Genomic DNA, 24053 nt, shown 5'->3' with positions numbered 1-24053 from the left:
GGGAACCGCGCGGCCCAGGGACTGGCAAGACTCCGGATTCAACCCCTGCGAGGCCCCGAGACCCGGTGCCCGCGGTCCCTGGCGGCGGCGCCCGCGTGCCCGGGGCGCTGCGGGGCGCTGCGGGGCGCGCCGCGGCCAGAGGGAGCGTGTGCGCACGCGCCCACCCCACACCGTGCCCCGCACCGCCGCGCGCGCGCACGCACGCCCCGACGCTGGCCTGCGCCGGCCGCTCTCCCACGCCGGGGCCCGGGGGCTCCCGAGCCGGCCGCCTCCAAGAAGCAGGCGCCGCGCGGTATTGCCGCCTGCACCTCGGGCGTGGGCACCCCGCTGCAGCAGCCCTGTCCACACGGGTGACCTCCTGGAGGGCGGGGCGGGGGGCAATCTGCGTGGGTCAGGCCCCTCGGAGCAGGCCGGGGGCGCCCGGGCCAGGCCGCTCCCACCTGCCAGCCGCGCGGCCAATGAATGCTAGGCCTGGTGATGTCATGCCCCGACCGGACCCTGGTGACGAAAGTCCGAGGTCACCCGTCAGGGAACCAGCACAGACCCACCCGCGGGGGTTCCAGAAGTTTCCACTGCCGCCGCGGACTGCGGCCTCGCCCGGCAGCCTTGCGCGTGCTACCACGCTGGCCTGCCTTCTCAGGTGCCCCAAGTCACCCCTTCCTCCCCCGGGGGTCTCCTGTCTCCATGCCCCCCCACCACTACATTTCCACTAGCGATCCCGTTTTACGTCTCCATTCCCACAGGTGTCCTTTCATCCCCAGGAGTGTCCCACGTCACCTTTTCTGCACCAGTGCCACCTGGACCCCTAAGGGGACGGTCCTCGGCCACACTCCCACATGCCTCTCCTCCCATGCCACCCGTCTGTGTCGTGGCCGGGGATGCATGGCCCCTTGGCCTTGCGCTAACTTCAGCCTCGAGCGAGACCGACAGGGTGTCCAAGTGTGTCCGTCCGTCTGTGAAAGTCGGTCCCTGCGTTTGTGCCTGTCACTGCATGAGGTCGTCCGTCTGCGCGTGTCTGTCTCCAAGGGGTTCTGTCCGTCTGTCTGTCACGTGGGTGTCTACTCCGCCGCTGCAGGTCTTTGGGTCGCGTCTGTCACTGCGCGTCTGTTGTCGGTCGGCGTCTGGCACTGGAGTGCGTCTGGGCCCCGGGGTCTCCGGGTCTCCGCTCCAAGGGAGGGAGAGAGAGGGGAGGTGGCCGCCCGGAGGAGCGGGGAGGGGCGGGGGCGGAGACAGTGGGCGGGGGCGGGCGAGGGCGCCGTGAGGCCCGGAGGGGGTGTGTGCGGGGGGCCGGAGGCGGCGGCTGTCAGAGTCGGCTCAGCCTGCGCCGGGGAATATCGGCCGCCTCCAGCTCCCGGCGCGGCCCGGCCCGGCCCGGCTCGGCCGCCTCAGGTGAGTCTCCCTCCCCGCCCGGGACTCTCCTTAAGGCCCGCGTCCGGGGCATCGTGCGCTCCCCGAGGGGTCCAGGCCCCCCTAACGGGACGGCTCCCTCGTCCCCGGGCCTGCCCCGCGCGGCCCTCCGCTGCCCCGCACTCGTCCGGAACTCTTCGCCGGCCGCCTCACACTCACCGACGCCCACGCAGGAGCCCGAGCCCGCGGGGACGGCCGCCGCCTCTGCGCTCCGATTCCCGCGGGGACCCCCGAGCGCCCCTTCCCCGATCGCTCGCTAGTCCGGGGCCACTGGAAGACACCCCCTAATTGGGGCGGTACCCGAGTTGCGCAGGTTCCCGACGCCGGGCTGGGCACCCCCATTCCCAGGGCCACAAGCCCAGCGCCCCTGCGCAGCGCCCCGCAGAGGCCCCCTCCGAGGCCCAGGACGCCCCCTCCCGCGGAGACTCCATCTCTATTTTTTGGGAAGGGGAGGCTCGGCGGAAGCCCCGAGTTATAATTAGCGCCACTCGGGTTTCCTAGTTAATCTCCAGCAGCACCACCACCCCCCAGCTCAGGGCGGCGGGGGCTGGGCGAGGGGTGACCGGTGGGAGAGGGGGGAGTTCCCACCCGGGGAATTTTGATCCTTTGGCTGGAGATGCCGGAACCGTAGCAGCTGCTGCCCCCAAAATAGCGCCCCCGCCCCTGCAGCCGGGGATCTCCGGAGCCCCGGGAACACAGGCATCCCGGCTCGCCCTTCAGGCGGCTCTGCAAGGCCCTGGAGCCCCCAGGCCCCCCACCCCAAGTTCCCGGCTCCGGGCTCGGGGCGGGGAGCGCCGACCTTTTCTCGGTCTCTACTGCCCTCCGCCGGCGGCGGCGTGCACGGCAGCTTCAGACGAATGGGGGGCTCTCGAGTCCTGGGGGACGCGGGCTGGCGAGCCTGTTTGCTGGGGCTGGGCTGGGAGCGTGCGCAGCTGATGGGAACCCGCGGGCATCAGCGCTCGGTGCCAGACATTGGATGAGAAGGGGCAGGGTTGGGTGGGGAGTGGACTAGGCAGGATTTGGGGAACCCCGGGACCTGAGGCTTCCACACCCTGAATGCCCAGCCCACCGCCCCCCAGGGCCCCGGGTCTGGCCGACCCAGGAGAGCGGGGCTGCGCCTTCAGGCCGCCGCAAGCTCCCCCAGCGGCGCCGCCCGTCCGTGAGGCCGCGCCCCTGTCGGGTGGCCTGTGCGTGGACTGAGGCCTCTGGTGCCCTCACTGCACGAGCTGGGCCCGGCCCAGTTCCAGGAAGAGGTGAGGGCGGTGTACCCCTGCGGGGCAGAGAGGGTGCTCCTCTCTGTTCCCTGCATTTGTCTGGATATGGGTGTCTGCCCGATCTCTTTCCCCTCCTGCCCGCTGGCCTGTGTCCTTGTCTCTGCCTGTCTCCTTCTCTCCCTCCCTCTCTCCCCTCATCTTTGCCAACCTGCCCCACCTCCCCTGCAGCTGAGCGATAACTCTTGGGCCGACTGTGCCCTAATCTCCTCCCTCCTGGCTTCTGGACGGACCCTTCACCCTTTCCCTTTCTTTCTCCCAGCAGACGCCGCCTGCCCTGCAGCCATGAGGCCCCCGCAGTGTCTACTGCACACGCCTTCCCTGGCTTCCCCACTCCTTCTCCTCCTCCTCTGGCTCCTGGGAGGAGGAGTGGGGGCTGAGGGCCGGGAGGATGCAGAGCTGCTGGTGACGGTGCGTGGGGGCCGGCTGCGGGGCATTCGCCTGAAGACCCCCGGGGGCCCCGTCTCTGCTTTCCTGGGCATCCCCTTTGCGGAGCCACCCATGGGACCCCGTCGCTTTCTGCCACCGGAGCCCAAGCAGCCTTGGTCAGGGGTGGTAGACGCTACAACCTTCCAGAGTGTCTGCTACCAATATGTGGACACCCTATACCCAGGTTTTGAGGGCACCGAGATGTGGAACCCCAACCGTGAGCTGAGCGAGGACTGCCTGTACCTCAACGTGTGGACACCATACCCCCGGCCTACATCCCCCACCCCTGTCCTCGTCTGGATCTATGGGGGTGGCTTCTACAGTGGGGCCTCCTCCTTGGACGTGTACGATGGCCGCTTCTTGGTACAGGCCGAGAGGACTGTGCTGGTGTCCATGAACTACCGGGTGGGAGCCTTTGGCTTCCTGGCCCTGCCCGGGAGCCGAGAGGCCCCGGGCAATGTGGGTCTCCTGGATCAGAGGCTGGCCCTGCAGTGGGTGCAGGAGAACGTGGCAGCCTTCGGGGGTGACCCGACATCAGTGACGCTGTTTGGGGAGAGCGCAGGAGCCGCCTCGGTGGGCATGCACCTGCTGTCCCCGCCCAGCCGGGGCCTGTTCCACAGGGCCGTGCTGCAGAGCGGTGCCCCCAATGGACCCTGGGCCACGGTGGGCATGGGAGAGGCCCGTCGCAGGGCCACGCAGCTGGCCCACCTTGTGGGCTGTCCTCCAGGTGGCACTGGTGGGAATGACACAGAGCTGGTAGCCTGCCTTCGGACACGACCAGCGCAGGTCCTGGTGAACCACGAATGGCACGTGCTTCCTCAAGAAAGCGTCTTCCGGTTCTCCTTCGTGCCTGTGGTAGATGGAGACTTTCTCAGTGACACCCCAGAGGCCCTCATCAATGCGGGAGACTTCCACGGCCTGCAGGTAACTAGTGGCTAGCCGGCGTGAAGCTGGCTCCTCTGGGTCCCAATGGTCCCTCCCCTCCCTGCAGGGACCCAGGCATGAGGGCTTCTCCAGGCCCATTCCCAGAAGTCCCAGAAGTCGTCTCTGAGGGCTCAGATCCCAGGGTGGTCGGCAGGGCAAACAGGAAAGCCACCATGGGTCTATTTTCTCTTTCTCTGCGTCCCTCCCCTGATCTCGTCCTCTCTCTGTCCATGGTTCCGGGTCTGTAACTGTTCATCTCTCTGGCTCTTTGTCTGTCCATCTGTTTCTGTCTACTTGTCTGTCTGTGCCTGTCGCTCCATCCCACCCCCCTCTCCCTCACCCCCAGGTGCTGGTGGGTGTGGTGAAGGATGAGGGCTCGTATTTTCTGGTTTACGGGGCCCCAGGCTTCAGCAAAGACAACGAGTCTCTCATCAGCCGGGCCGAGTTCCTGGCCGGGGTGCGGGTCGGGGTCCCCCAGGTAAGTGACCTGGCAGCCGAGGCTGTGATCCTGCATTACACAGACTGGCTGCATCCCGAAGACCCGGCACGCCTGAGGGAGGCCCTGAGCGATGTGGTGGGCGACCACAATGTCGTGTGCCCCGTGGCCCAGCTGGCTGGGCGACTGGCTGCCCAGGGTGCCCGGGTCTACGCCTACGTCTTTGAACACCGTGCCTCCACGCTCTCCTGGCCTCTGTGGATGGGGGTGCCCCACGGCTACGAGATCGAGTTCATCTTTGGGATCCCCCTGGACCCCTCTCGAAACTACACGGCGGAGGAGAAAATCTTCGCCCAGCGACTGATGCGATACTGGGCCAACTTTGCCCGCACAGGGTCAGCAGTGCAGAGGGGGAGAAGGCTAGGGAGGACAGGAGTCGGGGGCGGGAGGACACACAAAGAGAGGCAGACACACAGAGACAGAAAGGACGGGTGGGACAGGGGCAGGATAGAACAGCCGGAGAGGGACATGCTCACAAAGGAGATAAAAGGGGAGAGAAAAAGAAAGGAGACAGAGAAGGTGGAGAGGGTCTTGCAGAGACAGAGACAGAGGCAAAGGAAAGTGAGGAGGAGACGAGGTAGACATGGAGGGGGTGGGGCACAGTGGCTCACCCCTGTAATTCCAGCCCTTTGGGAGGCCAAGGTGGTAGGATCCCCTGAGGTCAGGAATTTGAGACCAGACTGGACAACATAACAAGACCCCGACTCTTAAAAAGAAAAAAAAATACAAAACTTAGCCAGGCACGGTGGCTCTTGCCTGTAGTCCCAGCTACTTGGGAAGGTGAGGCAGGAGGATTGATTGAGCCTGAGAGGTTGAGGCTGCAGTGAGCTATGATGGCACCACTGCACTCCAGCCTGAGCAGCCCTATCTCTGGGAAAAAAAAAAAAAAAAAAAAAAGACGGGAGACCAAGACAAAGGAGTTGGAGCTGGATTAAGTCTAACCAGTGATGTCACTAGCAGTGACACATTCTCTCACACACACACTAGTTTACCTGGATCAAGAAGAGGACAATGAAATCTAGCATCGGATGGGTGTTGTTAAAAAATGTGATGTTCGTAGACATAGGACCTGTCCTGGTTACTTAGGAAGGGCTCAAGACATCCTAGCCATTTTTTTAGTGAGAGAAACAAAGATGGAACAGAAAAGCTGAGGGAAACGGAAGGAGACAGAGAGCGCATGAGGAAGGGAAGACTCTGATGACCGGGCACATTGGAGAAGGGAAAGGAGTGACTTGGTGGTGGGAGGGTGGCGACGGGCTCTCTGGGGCTCTCCGCAGAGCTGAAGAGTCCGGGGTCCCGTGGAGTTGCGGGCCACCTCCTCCCACCGCCCGTCTGGACTGAGCCTTCCCTTCCTTCCGCAGGGACCCCAATGAGCCCCGAGACCCCAAGGCCCCGCAATGGCCCCCGTACACGGCGGGAGCTCAGCAGTACGTGAGTCTGGACCTGCGGCCGCTGGAGGTGCGGCGGGGGCTGCGCGCCCAGGCCTGCGCCTTCTGGAACCGCTTCCTCCCCAAATTGCTCAGCGCCACCGGTACGCAGGGGCCAGCGGGCAGCGGCTGGGAGGAGGGGAGTGGGAGCCGGCCAGGTGTAACCCCTCTCTTCTCCCCCTAGCCTCGGAGGCTCCCAGCACCTGCCCAGGCTTCACCCATGGGGAGGCTGCTCCGAGGCCCGGCCTCCCCCTGCCCCTCCTCCTCCTCCACCAGCTTCTCCTCCTCCTCCTCTCCCACCTCCTGCGGCTGTGACCACGGCCTCTTCCCCTACGGCCACAGGGGCCCCTCCTCTAATGAGTGGTCGGACCGTGGGGAAGGGCCCCACTCAGGGATCTCAGACCCAGTGCCCCCTCCCTCCTCAAACCAAGAGACTCACACTGGACAGGGCAGGAGGAGGGGGCCGTGCCTCCCACCCTTCTCAGGGACCCCCATGCCTTTGTTGTTTGAATGGAAATGGAAAAGCCAGTATTCTTTTATAAAATTATCTTTTGGAACCTGAGCCTGACATTGGGGGGAAGAGGGAGGCCCCGGGCTGGGTAGCACTCCCCATTGGGGCTATAACGGTCAACCATTTCTGTCTCTTCTTTTTCCCCCAACCTCCCCCTCCTGTCCCCTCTGTCCCCCTGTCTTCCGGTCATTCTTTTCTCCTCCTCTCTCCTTCCTGCTGCCCTTCTCTGGCCCCGCCTCTGCCCTCATCCTCCCTCTCGTCTTTCGCACATTCTCCTGATCCTCTTGCCACCGTCCCACGTGGTCGCCTGCATTTCTCCGTGCGTCCTCCCTGCACTCATGCCCCCCCTTCAACCCGCCCAAATGTCCGATCCCCGACCTTCTTCGTGCCGTCCTCCCCTCCCGCCTCGCCGGGCGCCCGGGCCGCAGACACGCTCGACGAGGCGGAGCGCCAGTGGAAGGCCGAGTTCCACCGCTGGAGCTCCTACATGGTGCACTGGAAGAACCAGTTCGACCACTACAGCAAGCAGGATCGCTGCTCAGACCTGTGACCCCGGAGGGACCCCCACGACCCCCGTTCCGCCCGGCCCCCTAGCTGTATATACTATTTATTTCAGGGCTGGGCTATAACACAGACGAGCCCCAGACCCTGTCCATCCCCACCCCACCCCCGAAGTCCCCCGGGGCTCCCGGTCCTCTGCATGTCTCAGGCTGAGCTCCCTCCCCCGCGGTGCCTTCGCCCCTCTGGGCTGCCAATAAACTGTTACAGCCACGGGAGTATGCGCGACTAGGGAGCCAGGGGTAGGGGCAGAACGCCGGAATAACGGGGGCCGAATCTATGCAGGAGCGGGGCTGGAGAGCGAGAAACAGGCATGCTCCGAGGCGGGCACAAGGCAAAGGCCAACCCCCGGCTCTGCCCCGCCGGGCGGAGCTCGCGCCTGCGCAATGAGGCCCGCAGGCAGGCTGGCTGGCACCGCGGAGGGGCCGGGCGGGACGCGGCGGAGCATTGTGGGAGCCCCTCGGTCGGTGCCGCTCGGTGGCTGCCGCTTGCGGCCTGCGGTGATCAACGAGGCCCGGGGAGCGCGTCCCCAGTCTGCGCGCCGGTCCTGCGGCAGCTGGCCCAAGACCCGGAGCTGAAAGGAAGTGTTGGAGCCTGAGGTCGCTCCGCGCCGCTAGGAGGACACTGTGCTTGGCCTGGGACCTCCGCTCCCGCCCACCGCCCTGGAGCCGCTGAGGGACGTCCACGTGGGCCTGCCCCCGCCGAGCCGCGGCCCTGCCCGCCTGGCGCTGCTCTCGGGCCACTACCTCTACTACCACTACGGCTGCGACGGCCTGGACGACCGCGGCTGGGGCTGCGGCTACCGCACTCTGCAGACGCTGTGCTCGTGGCCGGAGGGCCAGCCCGCGGGCGTACCTGGACTGGCCGCCGTACAGGCGGCCCTGGAGGACATGGGCGACAAGCCCCCCGGCTTCCGGGGCTCCCGGGACTGGATCGGCTGCGTGGAGGCCAGCCTCTGCCTCGCTCACTTTGGAGGGTCCCAGGGACGCCTCTGCCACGTACCCCGGGGAGCGGGGCTGCACGGGGAGCTGGAGAGGCTTTACTCCCACTTCGCAGGGGGCGGGGGCCCGGTCATGGTTGGGGGGGACGCAGATGCCAGGTCCAAGGCCTTGCTGGGAGTCTGCGTCGGGTCAGGCACGGAAGCCTATGTCCTGGTATTGGACCCTCACTACTGGGGCACTCCAAAAAGCCCCAGTGAACTACAGGCTGCTGGGTGGGTAGGCTGGCAAGAGGTGAGTGCAGCCTTTGACCCCAACTCCTTCTACAACCTGTGCTTGACCAGCCTTAGCTCCAAACAGCAGCAGCGAACCTTGGACTGAGGGCGAAGTTACAGAACTGAGATTCTCGGGTCCCAGACATGCACCTATGTACCTCCCACTGGTGTCCCTGCAGAGCCTGGCACTTTTGACATCAATAATAAAAGTGGCAGGGCTGAGCAACACCTCAGGAGTTACTCTGGAAGGATGGGGGAGGTATGTAAGACACGGGAGTCAGGACCCCTGTGGAAGTGCTTTTATTGGCAGTAAGGCTGATCGTACAAAAAATTCTCAGAGCTTGATGGGACAAGGTAGTCACAAGTATGGATGATACAGGAGTGAGGAACGGGGGACGGCTCAAAAGAAATCAACATCGTCTGGGGCATCCAGGTCCCGATATTCCACAATGGCCCTTGGGTCTCCACGAACCATCCTGGGAGGCGAGAGGTAAAGGATGAGAGCTGAGGGCTCCCAAAAAGGAGTTTGCAGGCGGCAACAAAACTTGGGCCTCTGCCCTCCTCACCTGTTGCGAGGTTTCCCAGGATAACCTCCCTGGCCTCGGAAGGCATCGTAGTTCCCTCGACCAGCACCATACGGGGCGTGGGGATATGGAGGGCCTCCTGTGGGGACTGCAGGGCGGACAGCACCAGCTATGACAGAGATCAGCGCTGAGTTGCAAAACTATGTCCTCAACTCCATCCTCTGTTTCGTTCTCCCAAAGCCACACACTCACCAAGCCCCTTCATCTCCCTCCTGTACTTACCTCCATAGCCCAAAATTGGGGGCCGGGGCTGACCGTAGGGCATCAGGCCCTGGGGAGTCTGGTGTGGGTAGGGGAGTCCCGGGGTCAAACCTGGGGGGAGTACAACACGGACAGGGACATGAATTACTGCGGGGGCGGGGAGGGGGATACGGGTACAATTGACTTCTAGGGCTATGGCCTGAGAATGGGGCAGAAACTTCTCAGGGTGACATGTTAAAGAGAAACGGGAGTCCCTGGGTAGTCAAGGGAGAGGGGACATGCGACCTTCATGGATCGTATCTTACTCTGGGCAGGGCCAGGTGGCTGGGCCGGCTTGATCTCAGGCAGAGCTGGGCGCTTAGCATCAGTGAGGAAGTTGTTAAAAAACGCGACCTCCTTTTTCACTTCCTCAATTTTCTCTGCATGCTTGTTGAAGATATGTTTGCGCACAAACTCAGGACCCTGGGTGGAGAGAGGAGGGGGTCAGGACAGCCACGTAATGGTTGCCTCGCTCCCAGGCCCGACCTGGAAGGATTCCCAGCTCCCGCCGGCCAGTGCAGTGAGGCTTCCTGTCTCAACCCCACCTCCCACCACCGTAGCACGGCCATTCTCCAACGTCCCAGACCTTGAATTTCTTGCCACTGAGAGGACACAGCCACTTATCCTTGCCCAGTTCCTGCGTGTTAGAGGTGACGAACTTCTCCACTTCCTGCTCTGGGTCTTTGCGCCCCATCTTCTGGGCCTCTTCCTCTGAGAGTGACTCCCGCACACTCAGCAACGGCGTGAGCTTCTCCTCAAACGTCTTCTGCCACTCCAGCACTGTGGTTTGGGAACAGAGGAAGGCAGGTTGGGAAGGGAGCCGGAAGGAAGGATGGTGGCAAGGGGTTGGAGGACCAAGACCAGGGGCAGCTGGGGACAAAGGGGAACCTGGAGCTCACCTTCCCCGTGACTGATGCGGTTGGGTGGCATGGGCCCCCGAACGTGGATGATCCCACAGCGATTGGGCATCTCATCCTCATTGGGGTACTCACAGGTATTGTAATAATCCAAGGAATGCACGATGCGCAAGTAAAGAAGGAGCTTGTCCAAGACCTAAGGGAAGTGAATGCGAGTGTTCAGCACCTGCCCTCACCGCCCGAGCCCCCACGTGCCCCGCGCTGCCACTGGCACCTTGATCAACTTCTCATCCCGCTCCACGTTGATCTCTGCCGGGTTCCCTTCCTTAGGAGGCTCCTCAGGAGGAGCGCCCCCGCTGCTCCCCAGCAGCTCCTCCTCCTCGGCGCTCACTTCCTCGATCAGGTAGTCGGTGATATTCTTCAAGATTGGGTTTTGTGAGGGCAGGCTCTGATGGGAGGAAGAGAAGCAAGTAAGGCAGAGAAAGACCTTTAGGGGAGGTAACCTGAGACCTTCCACAAGTGAAAGAGCAGCGAGGGGACAGGAGTTCACCGGACATAACTGGCGCCTTTTGCCCCCTTGAGATTTGTTTTTATTTTAGCTTTTGTTCTACCCCAGCCACAAATGATCACTAGCATCCCCCCAGTTCTGCTGGAAGCTGGAGGAGATGCTACCCACACACAAAGGGGCAAATGAGTGAGCAGGCGAGTGGGTGCAAAGGGTCAAGGCTACAGATAGGTGAGGTCAGAGGTGCCCACAGAAGAGGCACTATCAGTTACTTCTGACAAAGTCCTTTGGGGAGTCACTGACCGTTGGCAGGGGAGGCGTCCCTGGTTCCGAGGCCCAAAGCTGGGTCCTGTCGTCCAGCGTGTGGATCAGCTTGGCCGCCAGCTTGATGTCGTTGCGCACAATCTGCTTGTGCTGGGTGATGCCGTTGATGTTGCGAACGCGCCGGGTCAGGTCCCTGTTCACACCAGGGCTCAGCTCACACTCCCGGAGCTGGAGGGCAGACATCATCAGCAGCTTACCCCACTTACCCCACTTGCCGGGGAAGCAGCAGCTGTAAGACCCTCCCCTCTTGAGCACCAGCGATTGATCAGACTGCGAGCTCCCTGGGGACATAGGTCCCCTCCATGCTAACGCCCTAGAGGCTTGCCCAGAGACAATGTAGGCAGGCAAAACGGTCAAAGAGTGTGCAGAACAACCAGACTATCAGATGAACAAAGTCACGCAGAGGTCCTGTGGGATACAAAGAGTCTCCCTTCCTCTTCCCCACAGTCCCACCCCCAGCACTCACACGGATGTTCTGCAGGTTCCAACAGATCTCTTTAATGTTAACACTGCGGTCGAAGGTCACCCAGCCACGACGGAAAAACCTACACAAGAAAGAAAATGTTAGCGCAGTCAAGCGAGGGAGTTGGTGTTGGCCATTAACATTGCCCTGCACTTTTCCCTCCAACGCACGGAGTTACTCACCTCCTCTCTGGCTGGGGCTCTGAGAGCGCCACCCGCATAAAGCCTGGGTACCTTTTACAAAGCTGCAAGAAGCAGAAAACCAGCCCCATGTAGTGACTCAAGGATTCATTCGCTTCTTCCTCCAATCCCCCACTGCCCTCAGAACCCTACAGACTAACTGCCTTGTCACTCTTCCCATCCTTGGGCAGGGAAAAACCACTAAAGGGCTTCAGAACACCAGCACCTGAAAGCCAATGGCGCTATCAGGACTAGTCCTCGGAGGCCATGGGCCCTGGGGAAGGGGCCTCCCTAGCAGGTGAAACGGGGGCATCTGTCACAGGCAGGACCCCACTGCCTTCCCTCTGCCCTCCACTTCTCCATCGGCCCTGCCCTGACTCCACGGGTCCCCACTCACGGAGATGATCTCGGCCCGGGAGATGTTGGGTGCGATGTTGCGCATGAAGAGGGAGCAGGTCTTATGCAGCGGCCGTGGCTTGCACTCCAGCCCCGCAGCGTCCTTGGGCTTCTCCCATTCTTCTTCCTTGGGCTTCTCCTTCTCCTTGAGCCCTTCTTCTAGGCAGGAAGGGGGGTAGGAAGGAGTTGGTGCGTTTTTATTACTGATTTTGGTGGAGAGGATAGAGAAACTTCCCCCTAAAAGCCACCCTCCCTCCCGTCAATGTCGCCAACCTCTCACCTCCCCACCCACATTAGGAGGAGAATGCACTTTAAAGCAGAAGAGAAACCCTACCGGCCTCCTCCTTCTCCTCCTCAGCCTGGCCGCTCTCTGACTCCGACTCGGACTCCGACACGCTGCCCTCGTCAAAGCTGTCGTCCCCGCTGTGCTTCCGGTTCCGCTTCTTGCTACTCTGCACGAGCCACAGCAGAGGGGACAAGTCAGCGTGCCAGGACCCCAGCCTCAACACTCTGACCCCAGGCCACAGACACCTCACCTTTTTGGCTTCCTTCTCAGAGTCTTCTTTCTTCTCTTCCTTGTCCCCGTCACCCTCCGACTTCTTTGTTTTGTCATCATTAGAACTGTCATTCTCAGCCTATGGTAAGAGACAACCACTGGGGATGTCAAACCTCCCCTCCCACCTTTATCAGAGGTCCCCCACCCCCCACAGCTGAGGCCACAGGTTCATTTTCCCCACCCCTCCCAGAACACAGCCCCCTACTTCTAGCTCCTATGGACCCGTGCCCTCCCCCTCCCCCAGGCTGCCGGGGGCAGCACTAGGAGATCCAGGGCTCGGACCTGCTTGACGTCTTCCTTCTTCTCGTCCTTGTCATTGGTTTTGCGCTCCCCGTCCCCCAGGCCTGCTCCAGCCCGTCCTTCTTCTTTCTTGCCGGGCTCCCCAGGCTTTCCTGCCTGCTCCTCCTCCTCCTCCTGCTCCAGGATGCGGAGATCATTCTCCGTGCCTCCTTCCATCTTAATCACAGCTACCAACAAAGGGAACAGAGGTCACAACCCCAGGGCCCTGGCTCCTGTCAACCAGCTTCTACCTGGTCCCCAGACACCCCCACCCCCATGTGGCCCAGATGCCTGCCACCCCTCCAAATCCGCACACCTGCATCCAGCATCTTGACAATGGCATCAGCTTTGTCTATGTCCAGGAGAAGGTTATCAAACCAGCCAGTGTCCATGAGGGACAGGAAGACCCTCAGTCGGTTTTGCAGGGCCCCCCGGGCCTCCTGTCGACGCTTCCCCACCTCATCTGGGTGGTACTTAGACCGAAACCTGGGAATGAAGCGGGGCAGGGAAAGACAAAACAGTTATTGGAAGCCAAGGCCAGGATGTGGGAAGGGGCCCAGGAAAGACAGGGCATATCCCCCTTCCTCTCACACCCACAAAAGGTCATCAAAACAGAGAGATTAGGGGATAGGGGTGCGCTAGAACCACCCAACACCCCAAAAGGAACCAGAAGTTGTGTTCTGAGAAGATTTGGGGGAGAACCAGGAACTAAGAGCTCTGGATTTGGGAAGACCAATGACTACAGGGGGACGCCAGGGTTGGAGAGGCAGATTTATCACTTTAAGTCTCTGGGAAACACTAACGTAGTAAAAAGGTGTCATTTCCCAAAGCTTCAGAGACAAAGGCTCAGGAAATAGCAGGCCCTGAAGAACCTCCCTCTCCTCACCAACCCCAGACTGCAGTCATTCAAAAACTGCTCCCGCCAACTCCCTCCACCCCGAGGTGGAAGACAGAGGGCCAGACAGCAAAAGCCCACAGGCAGGGCACCTTTCTCCACCCGTGGGAAGATAAGCAAGATGGTGAAGGGACAGGAAAGACCGAAGGGAGACACTGGAGTGCCCTTTAGAGCCTCAGGTCCTGCCCACAGGGGGAGAGAGAGGAGAGGGCTGGAAGGTTAGGGAGAAGAAAAATAAAACATTTCAAATAGGACCTCAGAGGGAAAACAGAAGAAATGAGGAGTATGAGGAAAAGGGGAAAGGGAGGAAAGGAAAGAGTGTGAGAAAGTCCCAGAAACTGAAAACAAAGGGAAAAACTAAAGATCAGAGAGAGAAACTGAAAAAACCAACAGGGAGGAAGGTGGTGTTAGGCAAGGAGCAAGAACAGGAACAGAGAAGAATGAAGGTGCATGAGAAATTAGGACAAAGACACAGAGCAATTTGAGAGAGGGGACAGCGAAGACAGAACAGAACCACGAGTGGGGCAGAAGAGGAAAGGAAAGCCGCAGGCATCACCTCCAGGATCTTTACCTTGGCCGCTTGGTCAAACAGAGCTCAAGATTTAACTAGCGGTGCCCAAGGCCCATGCTGGCTGGTGGGCCACCGGCTGGCTCCTGGCTGGGCGCCCGGCCGAGATGCCCTGCCCCGCGGGACTCCGCAGTGGGGCCTGACTGGCTAGCTGCCTGAGCAATCACATTCAGCTAAACCGCTGCATTGTGCACAGCAGTGCCCTGCCTGTCTGCCTGGCCGGGGCCGCGCAGCTCAGCCCAGGGGCTCATGTATGGGCTGGGTATGGTGGGGGTGGAGGTGGGTTTGCTCCGAGCTCCGTCGATGAGCGGGTGTAGTTCCCAGTTCTGGCTCTTTTCAAGGAGGAGGAGCAGAAAGAGGATGAGGAGGAGGAGGAGCAGGAAGGGGGGAAAAGATGGTTGATTAAAATTAAAACATCCACAAAAGGAAAAAAAATTAAAATTCTTTTTCTGTCAAACGACCCTGAGATCTTTGCTTTTCTTGTCTGGATTCACTCGTCGTTTTAGGAGGATGCCACAGCCACACAGGGTCCTGGTGATCAGGGATGACAATGACCCAACACCAACAAGTGGGAAGCAGTCTGTCTGCTGCCCCAAGGGGCCAAGTGGCTCTGGCCTGCTGCCTGGAGGTGTCCCACTCTCTGAGGACAGCAGGACAGGAGATAGGGCGGGGCGGGGGCCGTGGCAGTCGCTGAAGTGAGGGGGAGACCCCATCAGCCAATGCTGTCATACTTCCCGACCCCCGCCCCCAGAAAGTTCTGGACAGGGGAAACTGGGAAGAGGACAGGGCTGTGGCTCCACCAGTGGGGCCAGGGGGACATGCCAGGGCAGAGGTTCAGGGAAGCAGGGGCACTCACCACTCCTCATCTTTGTGCGCCAGGAAGAAATCCTGCATCTGCTGCCTCCGGAAATCCAGCTTATAGTCATTATAGCGCTTGACGGCCTCCGTCTCATCCACCGAGTCATCCAGGGAGAGGAGAAACTCCTTGAAGGTCTTCATCACGGGCGGCGGCACACCCAGGTCAATCTCTGCAATGCTGCCCAGCCTGGAGGGGACCCCGGTCAGGAAGGCTTGGTTGTTGGGTAACAGTGGGAGGCTACAGGGGCCAAAGTAGCTAGGTGCCCCTTTCCTTTGTCCACCATGGACATCATCCCAAACCCCAACAGCTACCACCCCCACCCCAGGGACATGCCTCTGTGTGCCTGACCCACTCCCTGTCTTCAGCCATGGCCTTCAGCAACCCCATCCATCCCCTAGGCCTACCAATTCCCTTCTCCTGAGAAGCCCCGCCCTTACCTGGCCTGGATAGGCAGGACATGGTGCTGCATGATGTGGACGTCAGGGTGGCCCCAGGGCTGAGGGGGGCCATAAGTTGGGCCCCCACCCCCCCCCAGCATAGGGCATCTCATAGCCACTGTGGTATGGGTCAGAGCTGTGCTCATCCCTGAAGGTGGGGGACACAAAAGTAAAGCAGAGAAGGGAGTCACCTCCCCAGAGCATGAAGGAGGATGGACAGACGGGGGCACACACAGCATGGTCTCCCAGACAAGGGTTTCAAGGGACAAAGAAACGATGGGTGATGGGAAGCTGAGAAAAGGAAATGACAAAGATTTAGGCACAGGTGAGGGGAGAAAGGGGAGGCCCAGGTGGAACTGAGGCGAAGGGGAGGAGAGGGAAACCGCTCCATCTCACCAGTCTCGCCTCATGCGCTTCTGTGGCGGGCTGAGTTCATGGCGAGGTGGTGAGAAGCGCTCTCGCCGATTCCGGTCATAGTCCCGATATTCACCCCGACTACGGCGCTCACGGCCACGGTCCCACTCTCTGGCCGTAAGAACAAGTAACAAAGATTAAAGACCGGGCACGGTGGCTCATGCCTGTAATCCAAGCACTTTTGAGAGGCCAAGGCAGAGGAACACTTGTGGCCAGGAGTTCGAGACCAGCCTGGGCAATAGTGAGACCCCTATCCCTATAAAAAATTTATTTTTTAAAAAGGCAATAATTAAAGATACAGCTGGATATGCCACAGCCACACTCCTAAACAGGCCGTTCTTCCACTCTGAGCTACCAGACTAAAAAGCCTACAATTATAAAACTTCACTCCTAACAGAAAAAGATTTTTCTCTAGTCAGGGCAAGCCACTGCACTCCAGCCTTGGCAACAGAGACCCTGTCTCAAAACAAAACAAAACAAAGATTCTTGTCTAACTCTCCATGAGTTCAGCCAATACCCAAGAACTGATGGTTCTCCAACTCTTCTCCCAGCCTGGCCTTCCGCCTGAGCTCCAGACCCACATGAATCACCCCTGCTACAGGCCCGCTTACGGGCAGGAGGTCGGGGCTGCAGCAAGCTTCGACTGCACCAGTGCACTCAGCCCGGGTGACAGAGGGAGACCCTGTCTCTAAAAAATAAAACAAAAAACTTTTTAAAAATCATCTCCTAATAGAAGTCCATCACCCCCTCAAATTCAACCTGTCAGAATCAAGCCTATTCAGCCGGGCGCGGTGGCTCACACCTGTAATCCCAGCACTTCGGGAGGCCAAGGCGGCTGATCACGAGGTCAGGAGATCGAGACCATCCTGGCTAACACGGTGAAACCCAATCTCTACTAAAAATACCAAAAAAATTAGCCAAGCATGGTGGCGGGTGCCTGTATTCCCAGCTGCTCAGGAGGCTGAGGCAGGAGAATGGTGTGGACCCGAGAGGCGGAGCTTGCAGTGAGCCGAGATCACGCCACTGCACTCCAGCCTGGGTGACAGAGCAAGACTCTGTCCCCCCCAAAAAAAAAAGAAAAGAAAAAAGAATCAAGCCTATTCATCCCACCACTATGGGCCAAATGTCTTTTCCTCCCCCCGCTCCCCACTCTGCTGTATCAACGGAACAGCATCTCTCCCCAGCTGTCATTCACTACCCTCACCGCTAATTACTGCTCCTGCTAATCCTCTGCCTCAAAGCCTATCAAAGCTGTCCCACTCTCTGCCATCCCCACACACCGTCCTAGTCCTTGTCCTTGGCCAGTGTGGCTCCTGCAGCCCTGGCTGCCCGCCTGCTTCTGGTCTCTCGCTTCTGTCTCCCCACTGGCAGGCGGACCTTCCTCAAACACAAGTCTCATCACATCACACCCTTAGTTCCATGCCAGTAAGCAACACTGTTGTTTTAACTTGGGCTCCTGGCTGTCATTCCAGCCTCTCGACCAGTCACCAGCCTTCCCACCAGTCACCACCAACCTCCCAACCAATCACCCGCCTCCCCCATCCTCATCTTCTTCTTCTTCTTCTTCTTCTTTTTTTTTTTGGAGACAGTCCCACTCTGTCGCTCAGGCTGGAGTGCAGCAGCACAATCTCACTCTCGGCTCACTACAGCCTCCACCTCCTGGGCTCAAGCAATTCTCCTGCCTCGGCCCCTTAATACTCTTAAAAATGACTGAGGACACCAAAGAGTTTCTGCTTATGTGGGTTATATCTATCAATACTTACTATATTCAAAATTACAACAAAATGTTCCAAAACTTTCATTTTTAAATTACACAGTAAGATGAAACAGATTACATGTTTTTATGAAAAATGGTTTTCCAGAAAAATTTTGGTGAGAAAAAGTGGCATTGTTTTTACATTGTCACCAATCTCTCCAAGTTCTGGCTTTGTAGAGGATAGCTTCTACACTGAATCTGTTGAGATATTTTGTTCTGCTTGAAAAATGAGGCAGGCCGGGCATGGTGGCTGACATCTGTAATGAATGCTAGCACTTTGGGAGGCCAAAGCAGGTGGACTGTTTGAGCCCTGGAGTTCAAGACCAGGCTGGGGCAACATGGTGAAACCACCTTTCTACTAAAAATACAAAACTTAGCTGGCTGGCTGGAAGTGGTGGCTCACGCCTGTAATCCTAGCACTTTGGGAGGCCAAGGCGGGCAGATTACTTGAGGTCAGAAGTTTGAGACCAGCCTGGCCAACATGGCAAAACTCTGTCTCTGGTAAATACACAAAAATTAACCGGGCGTGGTGGCAGGCACCTGTAATCCCAACTACTCGGGAGGCTGAGGCGGGAGAATCGTTTGAACCCGGGAGGCGGAGGTTGCAGTGAGCCCAGATCACGCCACTATATTCCAGCCTGGGCAACAGAGTGAGACTCCATCTCAAAAAAAAAGAAAGAAAGAAAAAAAATTAGCTGGGTGTGATGGCATACACCTGTAGTCCCAGCTAATCAGGAGGCTGAGGTGAGAGGATCATCTAAGCCTGGGGAAGTCAAGGCTGCAGTGACCTGTGGCCATGATCGTGCCACTGCACTCCAACCTGGGCAACAGAGTAAGACCCCGTCTCAAAAAAAAAAAAAAAACCAGAAAATCAGGCCTCACGCTGATAAGGAGTTGGAAAAGCCTTTTCAGATTAACTGTAGGTATTCATTTTGGATACTACCCAAAATTCAACAAGAGGTAGGTTTTTTTTCTTTTCATTATGCTACCTTGTCCAAGAAGGAAGTAGTTTCTCACAGGCTAGTTAGAACCTTCAATCTGAAATAATATCAGTGAATATTTCTTTCTCTGCTACATTAAAATCCCCTGTTCTATCTTTCCCTTTCAATGGACCTTGTGTCTCACACAATATCAAAATGTATTCATCAGCATCACTGCCTATCTCACCAAGAAAGTCTTTACTTAATGGGAAGCTGTCAAGCTCACATTAGTACAAGTTTTCCAAAATTTTAATTTCCTTTTTTTTTTTTTTTTGACAGGTTATCTCTCTGTTGCCCAGGTTGGAGTGCAGTGGTGCCATCAAGGCTCACTCCCACCTCCACCTCCCAGGCTCAAGCCATCCTCCCACCTTAGCCTCCTGAGTAGCCGGGACTACAAGCATGTGCCACCACCCCCAGCTAATTTTTGTATTTTTTTGTACAGACAGGTTTCACCACATTGCCCAGGTTGGTCTCAAATTCCTGGGCTCAAGCAATCCACCCACCTTCACCTCCCAAAGTGTTGGGATTACAGGCATGAGCCACTGTGCTGGCCCAAAATTTTAATTTTCACTGGAAAGTTCTACTTCATCACTGGCAACAAATACCGACAGCTTACACGGAAGTAACAGGTTCTCAGTTCATTTTCAAGATGTCTGCCAAATACCCAAGTATGAACAATCACTGTTTGTCAATCATTCAAGTAAAAATAACATCCCATGGAAAAAAGCTGTTAGTTCAGCTCACTCAATCACATGCATACTCTTGCTCAAGACAACTAACGCAGGCCTGTAATCCCAGAACTTTGAGAGGTCGAAGCGGGTGGATCACTTGAGGTCAGGAGTTCAAGACCAGCAAACATGGTGAAACCCCATCTCTACTAAAAATACAAAAATTAGCCAGGCATAGCGGCACGCACCTGTAATCCCAGCAACTCGGGAGGCTGAGGCAGGAGAATCGCTTGAACCCGGGAGGTGGAGGTTGCAGTGAGCTGAGATCGCCCCACTGCACTCCAGCCTGGGCGACAGAGCAAGATTCTGTGTCAAAAAAAAGATGTACAGTGAAGATTCCAATTTAATCAAATTTAAATGTTTTACTCTTTCATCAAGAACCATTGACGGAACTGGCTTTTTTTTGTTTTGCTTTTTGTTTTTTGAGACGGAGTCTTGCTCTGTCGCCAGGCAGGAGTGCAGGAGTGTGATCTCAGCTGACTACAACCTCTGCCTCCTGGGTTCAAGCAATTCTCCTGTCTCAGCCTCCCGAGTAGCTGGGACTACAGGCGCGCACCACCATGCTTGGCTAACTTTTGTATTTTTAGTAGAGACGGGGTTTCACAATTTTGGCCAGGATGATCTCAATCTCTTGATCGTCTCGGCCTCCCAAAGTGCTGGGATTACAAGTGTGAGCCACTGCGCCCAGCTGGCTTTTTTTTTTTTTAACTCTTTGCTGTCACTGCCTTGATGTTTGGTAAAGCATCAACAGTTTTACCCATCATTGCTATGGCACCATCAGTGGAAATGGCAATAATACGTAAACATTACCACAAAAACTAATTTTAGCCTCAGAGACCCCTATGGTCTGTGGACATCCTGAGAAACAGGACTCTAACCAAACTAGAATATGCTAAAAGCACACGTTATGTCCACAACTCCAAGCTGTTCATGTCACTTGTGTCCAGGGAATTCCCACTGATATTTCCAAGTCTAGCTAAGTGTCACTTTCCAGTGGGTCCCTGACACATGAACTCCAGCACCGCTCCCCTCTTTTAGAGATCTGTTCCCTCAATGCTTACCCTCTTTATAACTTCCATTATATACACTCATTTACAGAATACATCCATGGCCATTCTGATCCCCCATGCCAAGCCCACACTGTAACACCCTAAGGTCAATAACCACATCTTATAACCAATTAATCCAATCAGCACTGCCCTATGAACTCTGAGATTTTAGGCAAAACAGTGACAAGAAACCTAATCATGTATTGTCAGGGAAATAATCTGACAACCTCTCCAGTCAGATCAACTCTATATTATTATTTTTCTGAAGCAATCTTCCTAAACTATAATTTACAACCTGGGCAACAGAGCAAGACCCTGTCTCTACAAAAAATAATTTTAGACCAGGCACTGGCTCACGCCTGTAATCCCAGCACTTTGGGAGGTCGAGCTGGGCGGATCACCTAAAGTCGAGAGTTCCAAACCAGCCTGGCCAACATGGTGAAACCCCGTCTCTATTAAAAATACAAAAATTAGATGGGCGTGGTGGTAGGTGCCTGTAATCCCAGCTACTCAGGAGGCTGAGGCAGGAGAATTACTTGAACCCCAGAGGCGGAGGTTGCAGTGAGCCAAAATTGTGCCACTGCACTCCAGCCTGGGCAACAGAACAAGACTCTGTCTCTAAATAATAATAATAATAATTTCTAAACGTTAGCTGGGCGTGATGGCCTCCCCCTGTAGTCCCAACTTCTCAGGAGGCTGAGGCGGGAGGATCGGTTGAGCCCAGGAGGTGGAGGCTGCTATGACTGCATCAATGCCCTCCAGCCAGGGCAGCAGAACAAGACCCCATCTCAACAACAAAGCTAAAAAAAGCAAAAAAGCACGCTTTTCGTGCATGTATAAACTTCTTCATACTCAAACTCTTAGCTCTATAGCTCTGATCTGCAGAGAATTTCAAAAACCAAGCCACAGCTAGTTATTTGACCAACAGCAAATAGGCTGAACCACAGGAAACGGTCCAGTGAGCAATTTCATAGGGTTCGCCCTCATAAAAATTACAAGGGGGGAAAAGAAAAGCGACGCGGGTGGAGTGAAACGGTATGAAACGGGGACAAGATGAAGTTAAAAACGGCTCACCTGTCATTCCAATCGTCCCCTCGACGTCTTTCATCTCTCTCGCGGGAACGATCGTAGTCGCTGCGCTCTCTTCTGAACTTGTCCCTGCGCCTTCGATCGTACTCGTCATCACTGTCACCCATGGCACGGTCTGAGGGGGCCTGGGGACCGGGGAGGGGCGGTCGGAGTGGTGTAAAAGGACGAGCTGAGGAAGGGACCGTCCCTCGTGGGCACCTCGCCCGCTTCCCTCCCAAGGCCAGCCTTCCGCGGCGCCCACCATCCTGGGCCTGAGGACGCGGCTCCAACGCCTCCACTCGCCCCGAGATTCTCCGCGCCCGCCCCCGTGGACCCCGGTTCCTCTCCTGCCCCAGCAGGGCCCCCCAGGCTCCTCCCCTCCCCCACCTTGGAGCGGCCGCGGCCGTTGGACTCGCGCTTGGACGGGCTGGATTTCAGGGCGACCTGGGTCGCGGGCGCGCGACGAGGACTTCGAGGAGGGCGAGACGGAGACGGAGCTCTTGGGTAGAGGGCCGAAGAGAGGGGAACAAAAGTGGGACAACCTAGGATGGGCGGTAGCGCGCGCGACTCGCGCTGCGCCTGCGTCACCCACGCCTCCGAGGCACAAAGCTCCACCCTCGCGGCCGGAAGTGGAACTAATAAACAGAGCCCGAGGGTGGGGAGAGCAGGGCGTGATGGGAAAGGGGCGGGGATCTCGCAAGTCTCGCGCGGGTTTTCGAGACGATAACGGCTCGAGCGTTAGGAACTACGGGACCTCGGCTGAGCCAAGCGCGGCCTCGGGGGGCGAACGAGCCCTGTGGGCGGGAAGGGAGAGCGGCAGTCGAGGGTCGGGCGACCCCATATGTGTCGGGGTTCTAAGCCAGTTGTCATCCAGCCGTGTTCCCCCCGCGGGCCTCCTGACCTCACCGTAGGTGATTTCGTACCCTCCTCGGGCAGGGCGTGGGCTTGGGAAGCGCAGGCGTTTAGGGGATGGAAGATGGAAGCAACCATTTTAAAGCATCGTATCCCACCATTTTCTGCTCCAAATACCCAGCCAAAATTGGGTGCCACAGTGCGCACTAAATGCACAGTCCGCCGTTCCTGCTTTTCCTCGACAAAGACGCCCCATCTTTAAGTAAAATTGGCAGATCTCAGTTTTAACCCCGCTCAGTACTTTGATGAAATAGGCTGTAAGTTAACGCCCTAAACAGTATGGACCGCCCAGATTCAATGGATTACCACCCCCCCGGAGTAACACCAAGGCCCCTCTCGGTGAATTGAGTGTGAGCCTTAATAGGAAGGCCAGCTGAGGTGGCTCACGCCTGCAATCTCAGCGCTTTGGGAGGCCGACGTGGGAGGATCACTTGAGCCCAGGAGTTGGAGACCTGCCTGGGCAACATACCAAGACCCCTTTACAGAATATTTAGGGCCAGGCACATTGGCTCACACCTGTGATCCCAGCACTTGGGAAGGTCGAGGAGGGAGGACTTGAGCCCAAGAGTTCAGGACTAGCCTGGGCAACATAGCAAGATCCCATCTACACACAAAAAAATAATAACTGGGCTTGGTGGGATGCCCCTGTGGTCCTAGCTACTGGGGAGGCGAAGCCAGGAGGACTGTTTGAGCCCAGGAGTTGAGGGCTGCAGTGAGCCTTGATTGCACCACTGTACTCTAGCCTGGGGAACAGAGTGAGGCCCTGTCTCAAAATAGATACATAGAGGAAATCTTGCCTCCTCCCTGAGGCATGCTTGCTCCCAGCACTCAGAGGAGGGTAGTGACAGATTACAAGAGTTGTCAAAAAAAACTGGACCTGAGTCAAAAAGACTTAGGTTCCACCATTTAAGAACCATGCAATCTGGGGGAGTCACCTCTCAGCTCTGATATCCTCACATGTAAAACTGCAGACAGTGGCCAGGGGCGGTGGCTCACGCCTGTAATCCCAGCACTTTGGTTGGGTGAAGTGGGCTGATCACTTGAGGTCAGGAGTTCAAGACCAGCCTGACCAACATGGTGAAATCCCGTCTCTACTAAAAATACAAAAATTAGCTGGGCGTGGTGGCAGGCGCCTGTAATCCCAGCTACTCAGGAGGCTGAGGCAAGAGAATCACTTGAACCCAGGAGGCAGAGGTTGCAGTGAGCTGAGATGGCGCCACTGCATTCCAGCCTGGGTGACAGAGCCAGACTCTGTCTCAAAAAAACAAAAAACAAAAAAAAAAATGCAGGCAGTAACAACGACTGGGCTTGTAATGGGCTACTGGGAGAATCAGATGAGACAACAGACTTGGAAGTGTTTTGTAAACTCGAGGGATTATTATTTCTTGATTGGAGAAAGAGGAGACAGCATTTGGTGACGAAGTCATACAGGTGGATATCAGGGAGAGTGATCAATCGAAGGATGGGAACTGGAACTGAGAACCCAGCAGGTACTTCTAGGAAGACTCAGCAGTCAGTGGTGACGGTGGCTGAGAGCTCCTGGATGCGCCAGGCACTGCAGGCCTTGCACAAGATGTGCCCATCCAGCGGGTAGCAGCCCTGACACTCGCCCTCAGAGGAGAGCAGCAGCCCACACTCCTGTTGAAAAGAAGCAACAATTGGCCGGGCGCCATGGCTCATGCCTGTAATCCCAGCACTTTGAGAAGCCGAGGCAGGCGGATCACAAGGTCACGAGTTCAAGACCAGCCTGGCCAATATGGTGAAACCC

General features: G+C 57.5%; 4 protein-coding genes across 14 annotated transcripts in view; 2 read left to right on the top strand and 2 right to left on the bottom strand.

Annotated features, from left to right (window-relative positions):
• The first annotated feature begins 218 nt into the window (after positions 1-218).
• LOC116463876 (acetylcholinesterase) lies at positions 219-7872 on the top strand. 11 transcript variants are annotated; one of them, XM_032147167.2, is made up of 5 exons: positions 219-640; positions 2941-4031; positions 4378-4862; positions 5889-6058; positions 6894-7872. In XM_032147167.2, the coding sequence occupies exons 1-5, from the start codon at positions 463-465 to the stop codon at positions 7013-7015; spliced, it is 2046 nt and encodes a 681-aa protein (XP_032003058.1). In that variant the 5' UTR covers positions 219-462; the 3' UTR covers positions 7016-7872. The 11 variants fall into 11 exon arrangements, with proteins under 11 accessions (XP_032003058.1, XP_058290880.1, XP_058290882.1 ...); XM_058434897.1 differs by lacking the exon at positions 219-640 and adding an exon at positions 880-939 and having other exon boundaries at positions 2944-4031; positions 6894-7237; XM_058434899.1 differs by lacking the exon at positions 219-640 and adding an exon at positions 1032-1050 and having other exon boundaries at positions 2944-4031; positions 6894-7237.
• A 26-nt stretch (positions 7873-7898) lies between these two features.
• Positions 7899-8497, top strand: LOC116463878 (inactive Ufm1-specific protease 1). The gene has a single exon (XM_032147180.2). The coding sequence runs from the start codon at positions 7914-7916 to the stop codon at positions 8340-8342; it is 429 nt and encodes a 142-aa protein (XP_032003071.1). The 5' UTR covers positions 7899-7913; the 3' UTR covers positions 8343-8497.
• A 23-nt stretch (positions 8498-8520) lies between these two features.
• Positions 8521-21738, bottom strand: LOC116463874 (serrate RNA effector molecule homolog). Its single transcript, XM_058434894.1, is given in 21 exon segments — positions 8521-8712; positions 8803-8929; positions 9043-9132; positions 9327-9483; positions 9647-9840; positions 9960-10113; positions 10192-10365; positions 10726-10914; positions 11213-11291; positions 11392-11453; positions 11786-11943; positions 12119-12236; positions 12321-12419; positions 12623-12807; positions 12936-13105; positions 14939-15127; positions 15379-15473; positions 15475-15526; positions 15775-15903; positions 21380-21519; positions 21636-21738. Coding segments are annotated over 21 exon segments (2640 nt in total). The 5' UTR covers positions 21639-21738; the 3' UTR covers positions 8521-8636.
• A 1902-nt stretch (positions 21739-23640) lies between these two features.
• LOC116463863 (thyroid receptor-interacting protein 6-like) overlaps positions 23641-24053 on the bottom strand; it is a 7574-nt gene continuing 7161 nt past the window's right edge. Inside the window, exon 5 of the mRNA XM_058434892.1 lies at positions 23641-23995. Coding sequence (XP_058290875.1) covers positions 23792-23995 — 204 coding nt within the window. The 3' untranslated portion in view covers positions 23641-23791. The remainder of the gene's footprint in view (positions 23996-24053) is intronic.

The sequence above is a fragment of the Hylobates moloch genome, unplaced genomic scaffold (assembly GCF_009828535.3).
Source record: "Hylobates moloch isolate HMO894 unplaced genomic scaffold, HMol_V3 SCAFFOLD_72, whole genome shotgun sequence".
Lineage (NCBI taxonomy): Eukaryota > Metazoa > Chordata > Mammalia > Primates > Hylobatidae > Hylobates > Hylobates moloch.
Note: the sequence above shows the minus strand (reverse complement) of the source record. Positions and strands in the feature narration are given on the sequence as shown.